The sequence below is a fragment of the Typha angustifolia genome, chromosome 8 (genome assembly GCF_048772165.1).
Source record: "Typha angustifolia cultivar Huaian chromosome 8, ASM4877216v1, whole genome shotgun sequence".
Classification (NCBI taxonomy): domain Eukaryota; kingdom Viridiplantae; phylum Streptophyta; class Magnoliopsida; order Poales; family Typhaceae; genus Typha; species Typha angustifolia.
This window is the reverse complement of record NC_133246.1, coordinates 9,629,567-9,645,325: the sequence shown is the minus strand read 5'-3', so window position 1 is coordinate 9,645,325 and position 15,759 is coordinate 9,629,567. Positions and strand designations below refer to the sequence as shown.

At 37.3% G+C, this 15,759-nt stretch overlaps 1 protein-coding gene across 1 annotated transcript; it reads left to right on the top strand.

The window, feature by feature from the left end:
- Positions 1-733: 733 nt before the first annotated feature.
- On the top strand, positions 734-2,136 carry LOC140764955 (uncharacterized). The gene is made up of 2 exons (XM_073103832.1): positions 734-1,352; positions 1,474-2,136. Exons 1-2 carry the CDS (start codon positions 1,088-1,090, stop codon positions 1,656-1,658), a joined length of 450 nt encoding a protein of 149 aa, XP_072959933.1. The 5' UTR covers positions 734-1,087; the 3' UTR covers positions 1,659-2,136.
- The last annotated feature ends 13,623 nt before the right edge of the window (positions 2,137-15,759 follow it).

Here is a 15,759-nt window from a genome sequence, read left to right as displayed (position 1 = left end):
ATACTTCTTTATTCTCTATTCGACACGTGGCTAAGGACAAAACCTTCTTAAATCTCGATTCGACACATGGCTAAGAGTACAAAACCCTCTTAAATGTTTATACCCTCCTTTTCTCTTGATACGACCTAGCTTTCATTTTTATTTTTCCTCGCTACAATTACTCCTCTCTCCCATCAATCATTTTCATTTCGCAAACACCACTAACTCTTCAAATAACCAACCGTTCAAAAAAAATAAAAAAAATAAAAAATTCTTCTTCCTCTCGGTGGTGACCTTCGTCTTCCTCCTCTGTTGGCCTCTTTCTCTATCGACAAGCACCATCGTCGCCTCCTCCTCCTTCGACAAGCCACCGATGTTGGTCGCCTCGTCCTTTTCCTCTAATCAAGCTCGGGTTCGACTTAGGCTTGGCTCGGGCATGGCTCAAGTTGAATTGAGCTGAGCCTAAATATCAAATTATACGTCGAAACTAATTTTGAGCTAAGCTTAAGCTAGAGTTGACTTGCTCTGGCTCAGCTGGTTTGCACCACTAATAATCAGGTTGCCATACCATCCTCTAGATGATGAGGATGGTGAACAATTTGCTGGGAGTGGATGTTTTTCAATAGATAACTAAAATAAAATATAAACTTTGAGGTGTATAATAGCTTGATGATTTTGAATAATCTAGGGACCAAATAGAAGATAAATAGAAAATGACTGAGGGGTCAAATGTAATTAATCCAAGAGAAATCGACAGCTGAGTAGCAAACCCTAGCGGGACTCTCTTTAGACACCGCCCAGTAATCGGCCGCCTCATCTTCTTCCTTGATATAGCCCACCAGCAATTGGATACTTCGTTCATCGCCTTTGTCCCCCTCGTTTGATCTCTTCTCAGATTCCTCGTTAGCCAGTCGTGAATGGTGAGCACCTATTCGGCTTTCTCGCCCTTCTCGTTGTCGTGGAAGAAGAGGGCGACCACTTCTGGCTGCGTCCCGTCTTCATCCGCCTCACCCTTTGGCTCCTGCATGCAAGGTTGGCACTACCGTTGCCTCGGCGTCGATCCCGTCACCGACTAAGCGAGATCTCAAATCCTGAACTTTTATTCCCGATGGCCGTAACATCATCCTCTGCTTTTCCAATGATTCTCGCAAAGGGTCACCACCGCCGCGGCGATGGTGCTCGTCGCCGATTTCTCGTCTCTGTTACCGTCCTTGGAAGCACCGGCCCTCTCCGCTTCCTGGTCAACGAGGGGGAGTTGGTCGCTGCCGTCATCCGCACTGCCCTCAGGTCCTACGCCCAAGAGGGTCGCTTCCCCGTTCTCAGCTCCAATCTTGACGACTTCCTTCTTTACTCTGCTAACGGCGGATCCAATGGTACGGACGATGTCCCTTTTGCTAACTCTTACATCGTCCTTTTATATTTTTACGTATTTTTCGTAATAGTCTAACTTATCTTGATCTCTTATTCATGGATCGGTTGTTACGGTTGATTAAGCTTTGAGCCCCGTGGAGTCCGTCAGCTTCCATGGCAGCAGGAACTTCGTATTGTGCAAGAAGCTGAGGGAGATCGCCATGGAGAAGCCGCAGCAATCACCTTCTGAGATGATTGGTAGGAAGGTGAACGGAAGTTGGAAGGGAGGGTTCAACAGGCTCCTCAGCTTCAGGATCTCTTCGCAGTGAACGATTCGTGCTTGGTGTCCATTGAAAAGAAAGGGGAGGTTCTTTATGGCCATCATGCTTTCTTTTCCAACAATTATCTTATGTAGGCGGTTCCGACGAAATAAAATACTCGCATGCTGCTTTAATCTTCTCGATGGAGTGGGGGATGCAGGTGGAAAAGGGTGAGGGATTATTCGCACATATTATCAAATACATTGCTTGTTCTCTTATTTGATTCCTCTCGTGATATTAAGTCTATCTCTTTATCTATTGACACTAGTAATTAAATAATTTGGGTTGTCAGAGTGTCTTGCTTTTGCAATTTAGTGCATTGTGAAGATGATAATAAATTTGATTCATTGTTATGGATGTTGCATATGCAATATCACTATGCCTCTTTGTTGAAAATCTGTTCTTTGATGAGTTGTTTTCCTATTATGCATTATGCAAGATTAAATGAAGCGTAATCCATCAAGATTACTGTTTTGATCCTTTCTTATTTGCAGCGTGCTTCATGTTATTTGGCATAGATTTTGTTCTTCTCTGGTGCCTTTATTTTTCAATGTTTTGATTGCAAAATTGTTTCTCCTTAACAGGGTTCAGTTTTGCTTGACCGCACTTCTATTATCATGGATTTTTCTTGAAATGGTTGTGTAATGATGCTATCTTTGCTTTCTCGAGTGAATTAACCATTAAAATTCCAAGCTTGTTGAATCTAATAGATTTTTAGATTGAGGCTTCTGAAATGTCTGCTTTTTTGGACATATTCTAATCCTAGAATTTGGAATTCTACACACTTTAGCAACTCCTTTAGCCTTTAGCAACGATCTCACATACAATTTGTCGTTCCTTCTTCACAATGCATTGACGTTTTTATAGAAATCCATTAAGATTTCATTTCTAGGCCATGTTACTCTTGATTAAGTCATCCAACCAATATATCATATATATATATAGAGAGAGTACATATGGGAATTTATGAATCTTGGGAGTTGTGACTTCAACCATTCTATTAACAAGTCCGCAAGAACGAAACAAGTACTAGGTTAAGTTCCCTTTTTCCTAAAACGTTACTTTTCCGGATTTGTTTTCTTTAGATTTAGTAATGAACTCTTACATTTGATTTGGATTCTTGATCTCTGGCTTTCTAGATTACCTTCTTTAGCTTTGGGATAAAGCATGAATAGATGAGAAAGAAGATTGGGGAGATAATAAAAATAGACATATGAGAATCGAATGGAAAAATAAATTGATGATGTAGCGTTTCAAAGCCTGTGGAGCGCATTTGACAATGCTCCTTATCACATGAGATGATAAGAAATGAGAAGATAAATTTGATGACAAGGTTCCATATATTTTGAATACATTCAACATTCGAAATATTTTAATTTGCTTCGATTTAGGTAGGCCTTCTGAGGCGAAAAAGTTATGGCTATTTGCACCATAAATTATTATAGTTTACGATTTTTGTGCTCTTACCCATTCTGCTTTTATTTTACAGCTTTACTTAATTTATTTTTAATATATTAAAAGTACAGCTTTACTTAATTTATTTTTAATATATTACAAGTACAGCTTTACTTAATTTATTTTTAATATATTACAAGTACAACTTTACTTAATTTATTTTTAATATATTAAAAGTACTATCGCACTAAATTTGAGAATATATCTTAAACATTAAATGCCACAAGGTCTCGTAAGGCCTCCATCGATGGCCTCCTCGCTTCTCTTTTGCTATGGTAAGACAATTAGGTTTGCTAATTCTTTTCAGTGTATTAAAAGGTACCTATGGATTATGGGAGAGATGAGGCAATTAGCAATCCACGCGTAAAAAAAATCATCGTCCGGTTTCTATCATCGTTTGCTTGCCGTCGTTGCTCGTTGTTTTTGCTTGTTGTGGCCGCTCTGTGCCTTTGAGCCTTTGCTCTTCGCTGGTTATCCTTGCTTGTCGTTATCAACTTCGCAGCCACTCGGATATGATTGAGAGAGGAAAATGATTGTGGGTGCTTTTCAATGCACTAGCGCCCGGTGCCTAGGCGAAAGACGGGCGCCAAGGTGGTGTAGTATTTTAATATATAAAAAATTTAAAATAATTATATATGATATATAATATCTTTTAATATAGCTAAAAATTAACACTAAGATTGCAAGTAGCTAAAAATTTAGAATTATAACTAATCTTTTTTTCTCCTTTAATAATTATTGAGATTTTAGAAAATTAGAAAATTAAAAAATTCCCATACTATCCTTCAATACTATTGGCAAATGTCAACCTGTCGTCCATTTGTAGCTGGGGCAAAATTAGAAACTTCAAAAAAAAGCTTGAAAAAGAGGAAGCAAAGAGAGCAAGAGAGTTTTGCATTTCGGTGTCATCGGAGAGGGAGAGAAGGCCTGTCGCCGTTGAAAAACCCCTAGACACACGTATGTATCTAAACACTAGGTAATAATATCGCTCGTTCGCTTAAGTAAAAGATCGAAGAAATATTAAGAACGAAAGCAGAGATGAACGCCAAGATTTTAACGTGGAAAAACCCAAAACGGGAAAAAAACCACGGATCCAAACTCGGATCAAAACCAATTACTATGATAGTAGCAGTTACAAGACTCACTCATAAAACAACCCGTCGATCCAAATGACTTTGTTCCTCTCAGTCTTGCTCGCTAGAACCCACGATTCACTGCTTCTCGTGATTGAAGTCTAACCTCAGTAGCCCTCGAGATTGATCTTTCGTCTAGATAGCCCTTAAGACGAAAGATTAAGATTTGTAGATGCGAAGGACCTTGTTTGTTGAAGAAACGATATAGCCGCAAAAAGTCTTCTTGAATAATCTTCTTCAACTACCCTAGAGTTAGGGTTTCACAATCCTTATATATGATCTTCAAGATAGAGTCAAATCTGAGTCTTATCCGTACTCACGAAAATCCAATAATTTGCAAACTTCATAGGTGCGTTCGAACGCGGCCCGGGTGCGTTCGAACGCGGCCTGACTTAATCTCAGGTGCGTTCGAACGGGTCCAAGTGCGTTCGAACGCGACAGCTTGAATTCTTCACACCAGTGATATTCTAGACTTGTGTAAAGCTCATATACATGAAAAAATACACTTAGAATATTTTGTACATAATTGCCAACAAATAAAAACCTAACAATCTCCCCCTTTGGCAATTTGTGACAAAACACATAGGTTACAAGATATTACAAAGACTTCAAATTGAGCAATCAACAAGTCTAGAATATTTTGCACATCAAGCCCTGCAAATAAACATATACCAATCCAAGATAAGTGAAAATAACTTGAAATGAAGAAACAATCCAAACACAAGTTATCAATGGAGCATAAATTCAAAAATACTTAAGTAGACAAAGTTCACAGACAAAGTTCACATTTACTTCAAGCAAAGTTCAAATGTCAAGTAAACTCCCCCTATGCCATACTCCCCCTACACACCTAGACACCTAGACACTAACCTAGACACTAAGACACTCTCCCCCTTTTTGACACAAATACCAAAGACTAGGAACTCGGAGGAAACTGACGATGAAGAATCGTCAACACGAAGTCGAGGTAGGTGACGAAGGCGGCCTTGGTTTCTTGGTAACTGTAGCGATTTTTTAGGCAATCTAAAGAAGGAAAAAAAATCGCATGATTCAACATATGCCCAAAGCATACAAAAAAAATAACAGATCCTAGAAATCCAAAAATTCTAGAAATCATGAAGACCCTAAGTGAAATCCATCTTCCACTTAAAAATGCTAAGTTATCACGTTCAATCGCACAAAAAACATCAAGATATTAACTTTAACGTGATCAAAACTTGAAACTGTACGAAATCAATCAAGATCAATAGACTTTGGAGATGCACTTCTAGAAATTCAAAATATATTCAAGATATAGAATATGACAATCAAATGAAATAAGTCATACACAGATCAATCAAGTCATCAAAAGCATATTATAATCAATTCTAATACATCACTCAAAATTAAATTAATCTTGATTGATCATAACGATACGCATATACAAGATGAGCATAGATAACATGAACCAATCTTCTTAAACAAACTTTCCTATATAAACAATGATGCAACACAGTAGTTAAACCGACTTAGTATTGAAATTTTGCACTTTTCGACTTATTCTCCATAACATGACAGGAATTTTTCCTGTAATTTTTTTTTTACTGAAACATATAGGTACAATGATGGCTTTCACACATGAGTAGGTAGCCCTTTTCTTGTAGTACAAATCAAACAATGTGCAAAAAGAAATTCACATATGTCATTTTTTTTAAATTTGCAAATAATGTACTGAGTCAAACTGGACTCTAAACAAGACGGCTTTCACACTAACTCATTGTAGCCCTTTTCATTGATCTTTTATAAAAATATTTGATAACTAAGCATGAGGTCAAACTGTGCAAATCAAAGTTAATAGAGAGCTATTTAAAAAAATATTCATGATATCATGCTCACACAAGAATACACATACGTTATGAGTGTATTAAAAATTTATTATTATAGAAGTCGAGGGAGTGGCAAAATCAAAATTGAAACAATATACTACAAGATGACAAAATTGACTATAATAACTCATAATCAAAAGAAAAATCATATTTTTATGTCAAGAGTATATTATTGAATCTAGGAGTGCATCAATTGTATTTATTGCTTTGCTATTCCAGCCAACTTTTTCATAATCTGTCTTATCCCATGACTCAATCGGTTTCTCAATAAACTCATCATTCACCATGTACATTGGTGGACTCCAACCATTCATAATGGCCATCTATACTCGCTCATCTATAGACTTCAAATAAGCTCTCATCCTAGCTTTCCAATATCCATAATTTGATCCATCTAGAATAGGAGGTCTAATAGATGAGGGTCCATCTCTATGAAAATCCATGCATATCTGATCTCTCTCAAATAGTGAGAGAACCTGCTTTGATACCAATTGAAAAACCCCTAGACACACGTATGTATCTAAACACTAGGCAATAATATTGCTCGTTTACTTAAGTAAAAGATCGAAGAAATATTAAGAACGAAAGTAGAGATGAACACCAAGATTTTAACGTGGAAAAACCTAAAACGGGAAAAAAACCACGGATCCAAACTCAGATAAAAACCAATTATTTTGTTCCTCTTGATAGTAGCAGTTACAAGACTGACTCACAAAACAGCCCGTCGATCCAAACGACTTTGTTCCTCTCAATCTTGCTCGCTAGAACCCACGATTCACTACTTCTCGTGATTGAAGTCCAACCTCAGTAGCCCTCGAGATTGATCTTTCGTCTAGATAGCCCTTAAGACGAAAGATTAAGATTTGTAGATGCGAAGGATCTTATTTGTTGAAGAAACGATGTAGCCGCAAAAAGTCTTCTTGAATAATCTTCTTCAACTACCCTAAAGTTAGGGTTTCACAATCCTTATATATGATCTTCAAGATAGAGCCAAATCTGAGTCTTATCCGTACTCATGAAAATCCAATAAATTGCAAACTTCATAGGTGCGTTCGAACGCGGCCCGGGTGCGTTCGAACGGCCTGACTTAATCTCAAGTGGGTTCAAACGGGCCCAAGTGCATTCGAACGCGACATCTTGAATTCTTCACGTTGCGTTCGAACGCGTTTGTGAACGCTGCTCTCGGTCTGTGTGAACGCAGTACCCATGTTCGAACGCGTTTGTGAACGCAGCTCTCTGTCTGTGTGAACGCAGATTTCGCGTTCGAACGCGTTTGTGAACGCGGTGAGAACGCAACGGCTTTTCTCCAATGATCTTGCAATTCTTCACACCAGTGATATTCTAGACTTGTGTAAAGCTCATATACATGAAAAAATACACTTAGAATATTTTGTACATAATTGCCAACAAATAAAAACCTAACAGCCGCCGCTGCGGCTGTGGCAAGGCTTGCCAATGCTACCGCTACCGCTGCTGCTCGTGCTTTTGTTGCGGCAAGGGTTTGACGCCGCTTGCCGGCGTTGCAGCTCGAGAGAGAAAGATCGAGGGAGATGGATTTAGGGCGGAATATGAGGATCAAGTGAGAGAGGAGAAGAAATTGATCATAATTTTTTTTTCTTAAGTTAGCCAGAATCTGACCCACATCTATCGACTCGACTTGCATTTATCGATCCAACCCGTGTCTAGACTCGACCTGCGTTTACCAATAAGGCATGCCGCCAGGCGCCAAAGTAGCCCTTCCCAAGTGCTAATGTGGCCTGCCCACCTTTAGCAAGCCGCATTGCTACTTTGTGATGCAGTTGGTGTGTTGCCCAGCCATGGCGGTCGCCATTATCACTTTTCAAAATAGTGGTTTTCTCATTTATATCTTTCTTAGCTTTTGAGGTATAATTCATTTTGGTGACTTATCTTTCTTAAAATATTAGGTATTTAGAAAATATTTGTAGTAGTTTACAATAATAGTGGTCAGAATATTTTTTTAATATTTTCATGTAGTTGTACCCTTATAATTTGTGCTAGTAATTTATGTGAAAGTATTTATTTATTTTTTCAGTTTATAACAGATTTGTACTGTAGGTGTAAAACTATTTTCTAATATAATGCTTAATGGTAATAGAACTACTAAACTTTATTAGGTATGAATGCACTCTAACTTATTAATGGTGCCAAATATAGAAAAAATGCAATTTTTATAGTACATTGATATATTGATAGAATCTAGGGTTATTTGCATCGAAAACCCACTTGGTTTTCAATTCAAGAGCCCAGGGTCATTTTTAGTTTCAATTTTGTGCCCTTTCTGTCATTTAGTGCCTTATTAAATATTGACGAGATACTATAAGAAAGAGAGAGAAATGACCTGTATTCATCTTTTTTTCATATTCTTAATCTTCTACTTTATATGCTGCTGGTAATTATTATTATTCTTTTTCCTCTTTTTCTTCTTCATCTTCATCATCTTCTCCTTTTGCTCCTTTTTGTCTCTTAATCATTTTTTTTGTAGAAGTTTCTAATCACTCTCTAATCTTCTTCTTATACAAGTTTCTAATCGTTTTTTCTACTTTATCACTAAAGTTGTTAAAAGACAACAAAATGTATATGGAAAAATAAATAAAAGTTGTTAAAAAATAACGAAATATAAATTCCCACCACTTTCTTTAATTAATCTTATTTTATTAATTAAAGAGCGATTATAGAGACTTATATAGAAAAAAAGAGAATGATTAATAAAGACTTATATATAGAAAGCGTATAGAAAAAATTATGAAAGTTATTATTATATTTACGAAAATTGTTAATATGTTTCTTCTTTTACTTATTTTATGTTGTTGCTCCTTTTTCTTAATCTATTTTACTACTAAAGTTGTTAAAAAACAACGAAATTTGTATAGAAAAAAAATAAAAGTTATTAAAAGATAATGAAATATAAATTCTCACCACTATCGCTAATTAATCTCTTCTTTTATTAATTAAAAGGCGATTATAGAGACTTGTATAGAAAAAAAAAAGATGAATAGAAACTTGTATAGAAAAAACAACGAAAGTTGTTATTATATTTGTGAAATATGAAGAAGAAGAAGAAAGAAGAAGCAATAGCAAGAAAAAAAGTAGTAGAAGAAGAAAACTATATATTACTATATTTTCTATTTTTCTTATACTTTTTTTTTTCTGTTTTTGTTTTTTCTTCTTCTACCCCTTAATAGTTTTTTCTTTTTTTATATATAATTTTATTTTATCACTCTTTAATTAATAAAATAAGAGATTAATCAGAGATAGTGGTAAGATAGTTATGATTAATTAAATAATCAAAAGTATAATTCTGTATGATTATTATTTATTTCCACGTGAATTATAATGATGAAATATGCAAATTCTGTGATGTATAGAAAAAACAATGAAAGTTGTTAAAATTTAATAAAAATTATTATTATATTTATGAAAGACGTTAGTATATAGTTTTTTCATCTACTATTTTTTTGCTATTATTTCTTCTTCTTGTTTTTCTTCCTTTTCTTTTTCTTATTCTTTTATGTCTTAATTATTATTATTTTCTATACAAGTCTCTCTAATCACTTTTTAATTAATAAAGTAAGAGATTAATTAGAGATAGTGGTGAGAATTTATATTTCATTGTCTTTTAATAACTTTTATTTTTTTCTATACACATTTCGTTGTCTTTTAACAACTTCAATAGTGAAGTAGATCAAGAAAAATGAGCAACAATAAAAAATAATAATAAGAAGAAATATATTAATAGTTTTTGTAAATGTAATCATAATTTTCTCAGATATAATAACAACTTTCATTATTTTTTCTATACGCTTTCTATACAAGTCTTTATTAATTATTTTTTTTTCTATACAAATCTCTATAATCGCTCTTTAATTAATAAAGTAAGAGATTAATTAGAGATAGTAGCGAAAATTTATATTTCGTTGTTTTTTAACTACTTTCATTTTTTCTACACACATTTTGTTGTCTTTTAATAACTTCAGTAGTGAAGTAGAAAGAACTATTAGAGACTTGTATAAGAAGAAAATTAGAGATTAGAGAGTGATTAGAGACTTGTGTAAAAAAAAATAATTAAAAGACAAAAAAAAGGAGCAGTAAAAGAAGAAGATGATGAAGAAGAAGAAGAATAAAAAGGGAAGAAGAAGAATAATAATTACCAGTAGAATATAAAGTAGAAGATTAAGAAGATTAAGAAGATGAAGAAGAAGCCTACACGGCACGTGCGGTTCACGCGACAAGACGAGTGGGACTTGTCATGCATAGATACACTTCTTTGCACATATAATCATGACATCATCAAATAATACTTGCTAACATATCCATGCTCACATAATCAAACACCAAATAAACCTGTTAACATATGAATATCTAAGTCCACAATAATATACACTAGACCACTACATAATCTGACAGGACCCACACAGCCCACAACTAATACACGAGTACACTATAATTTGACATGTATTATACAAATCATCATCTAATACAATAAAGTACAAATATATCAAACAACGATACAATTTAATTTTTATACAAATTATCATTTATACCGCTTCGCACCTATAGCTCACCTCATCAATCTAAAATATCTTCTCGGGATATCTCAAGTTGCCATTACATACCATATATCTGAAGGGGTTAGAAAAAAATAAAAAGAGTCATGGGTAAAAGGCTTAGTAAATAGACCTTACCTCGAATCAGTGATGCCAAACAGAGAGTTAATTATGTACTGGATAATATGAATCAGAGAGAACATCATATCATGAATAAGTATATAAATATATCCTCAATAATATATAAATGAAAAGTATATAACATGTCATAACTGATAAAATTATATATAATCCTCGACAATAAATAAACAGATCATCATGTCATATTATCATCATAACTTTCTCTCACATATGATACATGCTGCATGTCAATCATAACCATGCTTGATATCAAATGCAACCATATATGATGTATATTGATTACTTGAAAATCAAGTATCAGATGATAATGAAATCATATATATTTCTCAACATCACTATCATCACTGACATTTCAATATAATATCATCATGCTAGACCACTATGCACGTCATGTCCTGTCCTTTTTTCGCACCAAAAGCACGGGGATGAATATGAACTATGACTTGGTTGTGTGAGGCCTTGCTCCAACATCTCAGCTACCATATTTGAGATAAGGATAAGGATGTGCACATAATGCTTTCTAACGAGTCCGTCTACTCGTATCATCCTCGGCATGGAAGTACCTGAATATGCATGCATTGATATTTCAGCTTGGATATTTTCTTCCACGCCCTCCTCAACGGCCTCCTCATGGACCTTCTTTGGACACTCTCCATCATCAACAACCTCATCATCATCCTAAAGACCGTCAATAAGCATCACACTCCTGATCGGTTTTAAACACCGATGACCGGGGGTGAAACACTTATCACATTAAAAGCAAAGGCCCTTCGCTCTTCGCTCCTCCACCTAGGCAGGTGTGAGAGTTCGAACGAGGGGTCTTGTGCCTCCTCTAATATTGGAAGAAGGTCTCAAAGGTGGTCGTGGTCTAGTGCTCGCAATCGCTGTTTTTAAAACCGTAGAATTTCTAGCCGGCGTTCTAAGTGCAAACTGCCCATCTCGGTTGCCCCAATTGGTTTTCGTTGCCATCCTTAGAGCCATATGCTTTTGTTCCATCCTAACGGCCTTCTCAAAAGCCCCTTCAAGAGTAGTAAGACATAGAGCACGAACATCCGCTTGTATCTCCTCTCACAGCCTCGAAATAAATGTACTCATCAATGTCTGTTCAGGCCAAGGTGGCTCACAACGACTACTAACTCTTTCAAACTCAGTTTGTTACTCTTATATGGTTGTCCTCTGAACCATCTTGCTTAATGTGTAACAAAATCTTCATATGTTGCTGTCCAAAATCTGCATACAATCCTCCTACAAAAATCAGTCTATCTGGTAAATTTACTACCACGAATAATCGATCTATACCAATGCAATACTGTTCCTTGAAGGTGAAAGCTTGCGATCTGGACTTTTGCATCTTCCGTTGTACCTTGACAATTAAAATATTGTTCAACTTGAAATACCTAATACGTTGGATTACCGCCTTAGAATTTTGGAAAGTCGAAGCATGCGGTTCTCCCACGAATAGCGTTGTCAGGTTCGTGAAAGATCCTTAGTTCAGGTCTAAACCTTTTGTGCATGTTGATCACCTTCTCTAAATCCTCGAGCACGTCCATTACCATCTCCATAAGGATCAACCTCATTCTCATAGTGGATATCCTCCTCATCGACGAAGCGCACCGGTGCCGCATGCCTCTTAGGTTCCACCACCGTTGGTCTTGGGTTTTGTAACAGAGGTGGGGAATGATGTGTAGGCATAGGTAAGAGGGGATCATTGACACTCATATGACGCACCTGGACATTTTTTGTGGACACTCATATGTGGTGTCTGTTTGATGAGATCCCACCGCTGGTTCTTCTTGAAACTCCGATCATCATTGAGGAGATGACGAACCCAATCGATTCACGGCATATTCTCTGAATTCATTGTGATCCTTTTCCATGTTGTCAACTCTATGCAATAATATTTGGAACATGCCCCTAAGATCATCCATATTCGAACCCATGGATGTTTATTGACTCGGTCCTGCCGTGGTCGCTCCAAAGGAATCGACCTCACGGTTAGTGTCATCGTGGATTGAGTCTTCCCTTGTCGATGTGCTCTCGTAGGTCTCCTTGTTGATGTCATCTTTCTTGTTTCAACCATTAATGGAGGTTCTGAGGTTTGCCTGCTCTGATACCAATTGATGAGATCTAGAACCAAAGATAGGCTACGCAATGATTCTTTCAAGTTTTGAATGTATTACAAGAATCAGTCCGCACAACCGTGGGAAAATATTCGTCAGATATTTTTTGGTAGTTAGAAAATTACATAACTAATTGGGTTAGATCCATAACTTCCTGATCTACAACTTTCGTATTTACACCCTTCGTTGATTCGAACTATAGTAGTGACGTGTGGAGTGGATGTTAGGGTTATGGATGGATATGGAGGTGAAGGTGGATGGTGAATGTGATTAAGGGAAATAGACAAAGGGAACAAAGTGGTCGAAATCCCAAAGAAGAGGGGTGGCTCGACAGTCGAGGAGTTTTGCCCGTGCTTACGAAGTCTATCAAAGGGTGAAGGCAACCACATTGAAATCGACAGGATTACTTCAGCCTTTACTGATACTAGACTGTGTTTGGGAGAGCATTTTTATGGATTTTATAGAAGGTATTCTACTGGTACGTGACTACTTAGTTATTTTTATGGTGGTTGATAGATTGAACAAGTATGCGTACTTTTCCACATTGTCGCATCCGTATTCAGCCAAGTCAGTGGCTGAAGTTTTTCTAAGAGATGTTCCTAGGTTGCATGGCATGCCATGCACGATTATCTCCGATCGAGATCGTGTATTTGTGAGCGATTTTTGGATGGAGTTTTTAGATTGTAAGGGACTCGATTGAACCTCAGTTCGACTTACCATCCATAGACAGACGGCCAAACCGAGATGATCAATCGAGGAATTGAGCATTATTTGCGGTGCTTTGTGGGAAAGATGCCGAGATGCTAGTTGGAATTCTTACCATGGGTAGAGTGGTCTTACAACACCGCCCACCATAGTAGTATTGGCATGGCTTCGTTTAAGGTGGTGTTTGGGCACACGGCTCCGATATTATGCACCTATGACCGTGTAGCATCTGTGGATTGGACAGAGGTGGACTTGGCATTGATGGATTGAGACGCCACATTGAGGAGGTTGCGTGCCTATCTTAAACTTGCTCAAAACCGCATGAAACAAGTTTATAATTGCAGCCATCGGGAGTAGGAGTTTGATATCGGCAGTTGGGTGTTCATGAGGGTGCAACCGTACCAATAGTTGACCTTACGTCCGATGTGAATCCAGAAGTTAGTACATTCGCTACTTCGGTCCATCTCGAGTGTTGGAGCGTATCGGTTCGGTTGTATATCTTTTGGAGCTGCCTGAGGGGTCGAGAGTATATCCAGTCTGATGGAGCGAATTGGAAATCATCATGTCATTGGATGGATTCTACTAGAGCCATTGGAGGAGACAACGATTGTAGAGCTGATTCGTGTACTTGAGAGACATCGACGATGTCATGGTACCAGATTGGAGATGGAGGTCCTACTTGAGTGGCTTGGCAAACCATCCGACGATGTGACATGGGAGCTAGAGACGGACATCTTGTAGCATTTCTATTAAAGCTCGGATACCAAATTTATGGGATCTAGAACCAAAAGATTGGCTACGGAACAATTCCTTAAGATCTGAATTTATTGTAGGAAGTAGTTTGTGCAACCGTGAGAAAATATTTGTCAGATATTCTCCGGTAGTTTACGAAACTAATTGGGTTGGATCCGTATTTCCCTAATCTACAACTTTCATATTTACGCCCTTCGCATATTCGAACTATAGTAGGGACAAAAATACGGAATAACGTGGGTGATGGTGGTGGTGACAGGTGGAGTGGATGTTAGGGTTATGGATGGGTATGGAGAAGAGGGTGGATTGTGGAATTGATTAAGGGAAGTAGACGAAGGGAATGAAGTGGTCGAGATCGTAAAGAAGAGGGTGGCTCGACAGTCAAGGGAGATTATAGAAGGATGGTGAAGAGAGAGGAGGGAGGAGTCTAGAGAGAAGATAGGAGGCAAGAAATCAAGAATCCAATAGCAATATGAAGTTGGTTGCCATCCACATATTTATAGAAGCTAGCCAACAGGTCCTAAAACAATATGAAACCCTAATTCTAGAGGATTCCCATCGATCGCGTTCGAACACGCCCAATCGCGTTCGAACGCACTCAAAAAGCCCCTTCTCTAGATTTGCGAAAGCAACATAGGCGTTCACAAGCCGTTCGAACGCGGGCGTTTACAAATGCGGGAGTTCACAAGGCATTCACAAGCGTTCACAAACATTCACAAATGTTCACAAGGTGTTCACAACGGTTCACAAGCATTCGAAATAGACTAGAGCGAGGATGGGGGAGTCTAGAGAGAAGATAGGAGGCAAGAAATCAAGAATCCAATAGCAATATGAAGTTGGTTGCCATCCACATATTTATAAAGGCAAGCCAACAAGTCTTAAAACAATATGAAACCCTAATTCTAGAGGATTCCCGTCGATCGCGTTCGAACGCGCTCGATCGTGTTCGAATGCACTCAAAAAGCCCCATCTCTAAATTTGCGAACGCGATACAGGTGTTTACAAGCCGTTCGAACGTGGGCGTTCACAAACGCATTTACAAGGCATTCACAAACGCGGGCGTTCACAAACATGGGAGTTCACAAGGCGTTCACAAACGTTCGCAAGGTATTCACAAGGGTTCACAAGCGTTCGAACGCGACTCCACCTGCATTCGAACGCAACCTACAGGAATTTTATTTTAATAAAAATAAACATCTAATTTCCTCGACTTTGGACTGAGACTAGTTGTTTATTTTCAAAAAACGGCAAGAGTCTAATGTTTTTAGGGTTAATAATTATCATTTTGGCTTATTTGGTTAGTCTCTTAAGGTGTGGAGGGCAACCAATCATTATGATGAATTAATCTTAATTTCTATCTTCTTCTATCCTCT

Bases quoted from the DNA above. Each gene is read 5' to 3' on its own strand.
- LOC140764955 (XM_073103832.1), top strand. From the start codon at position 1,088: ATGGCCGTAACATCATCCTCTGCTTTTCCAATGATTCTCGCAAAGGGT. The intron at 1,353-1,473 runs GTACGGACGATG...CGGTTGATTAAG, and splicing joins TGCTAACGGCGGATCCAATG to CTTTGAGCCCCGTGGAGTCC.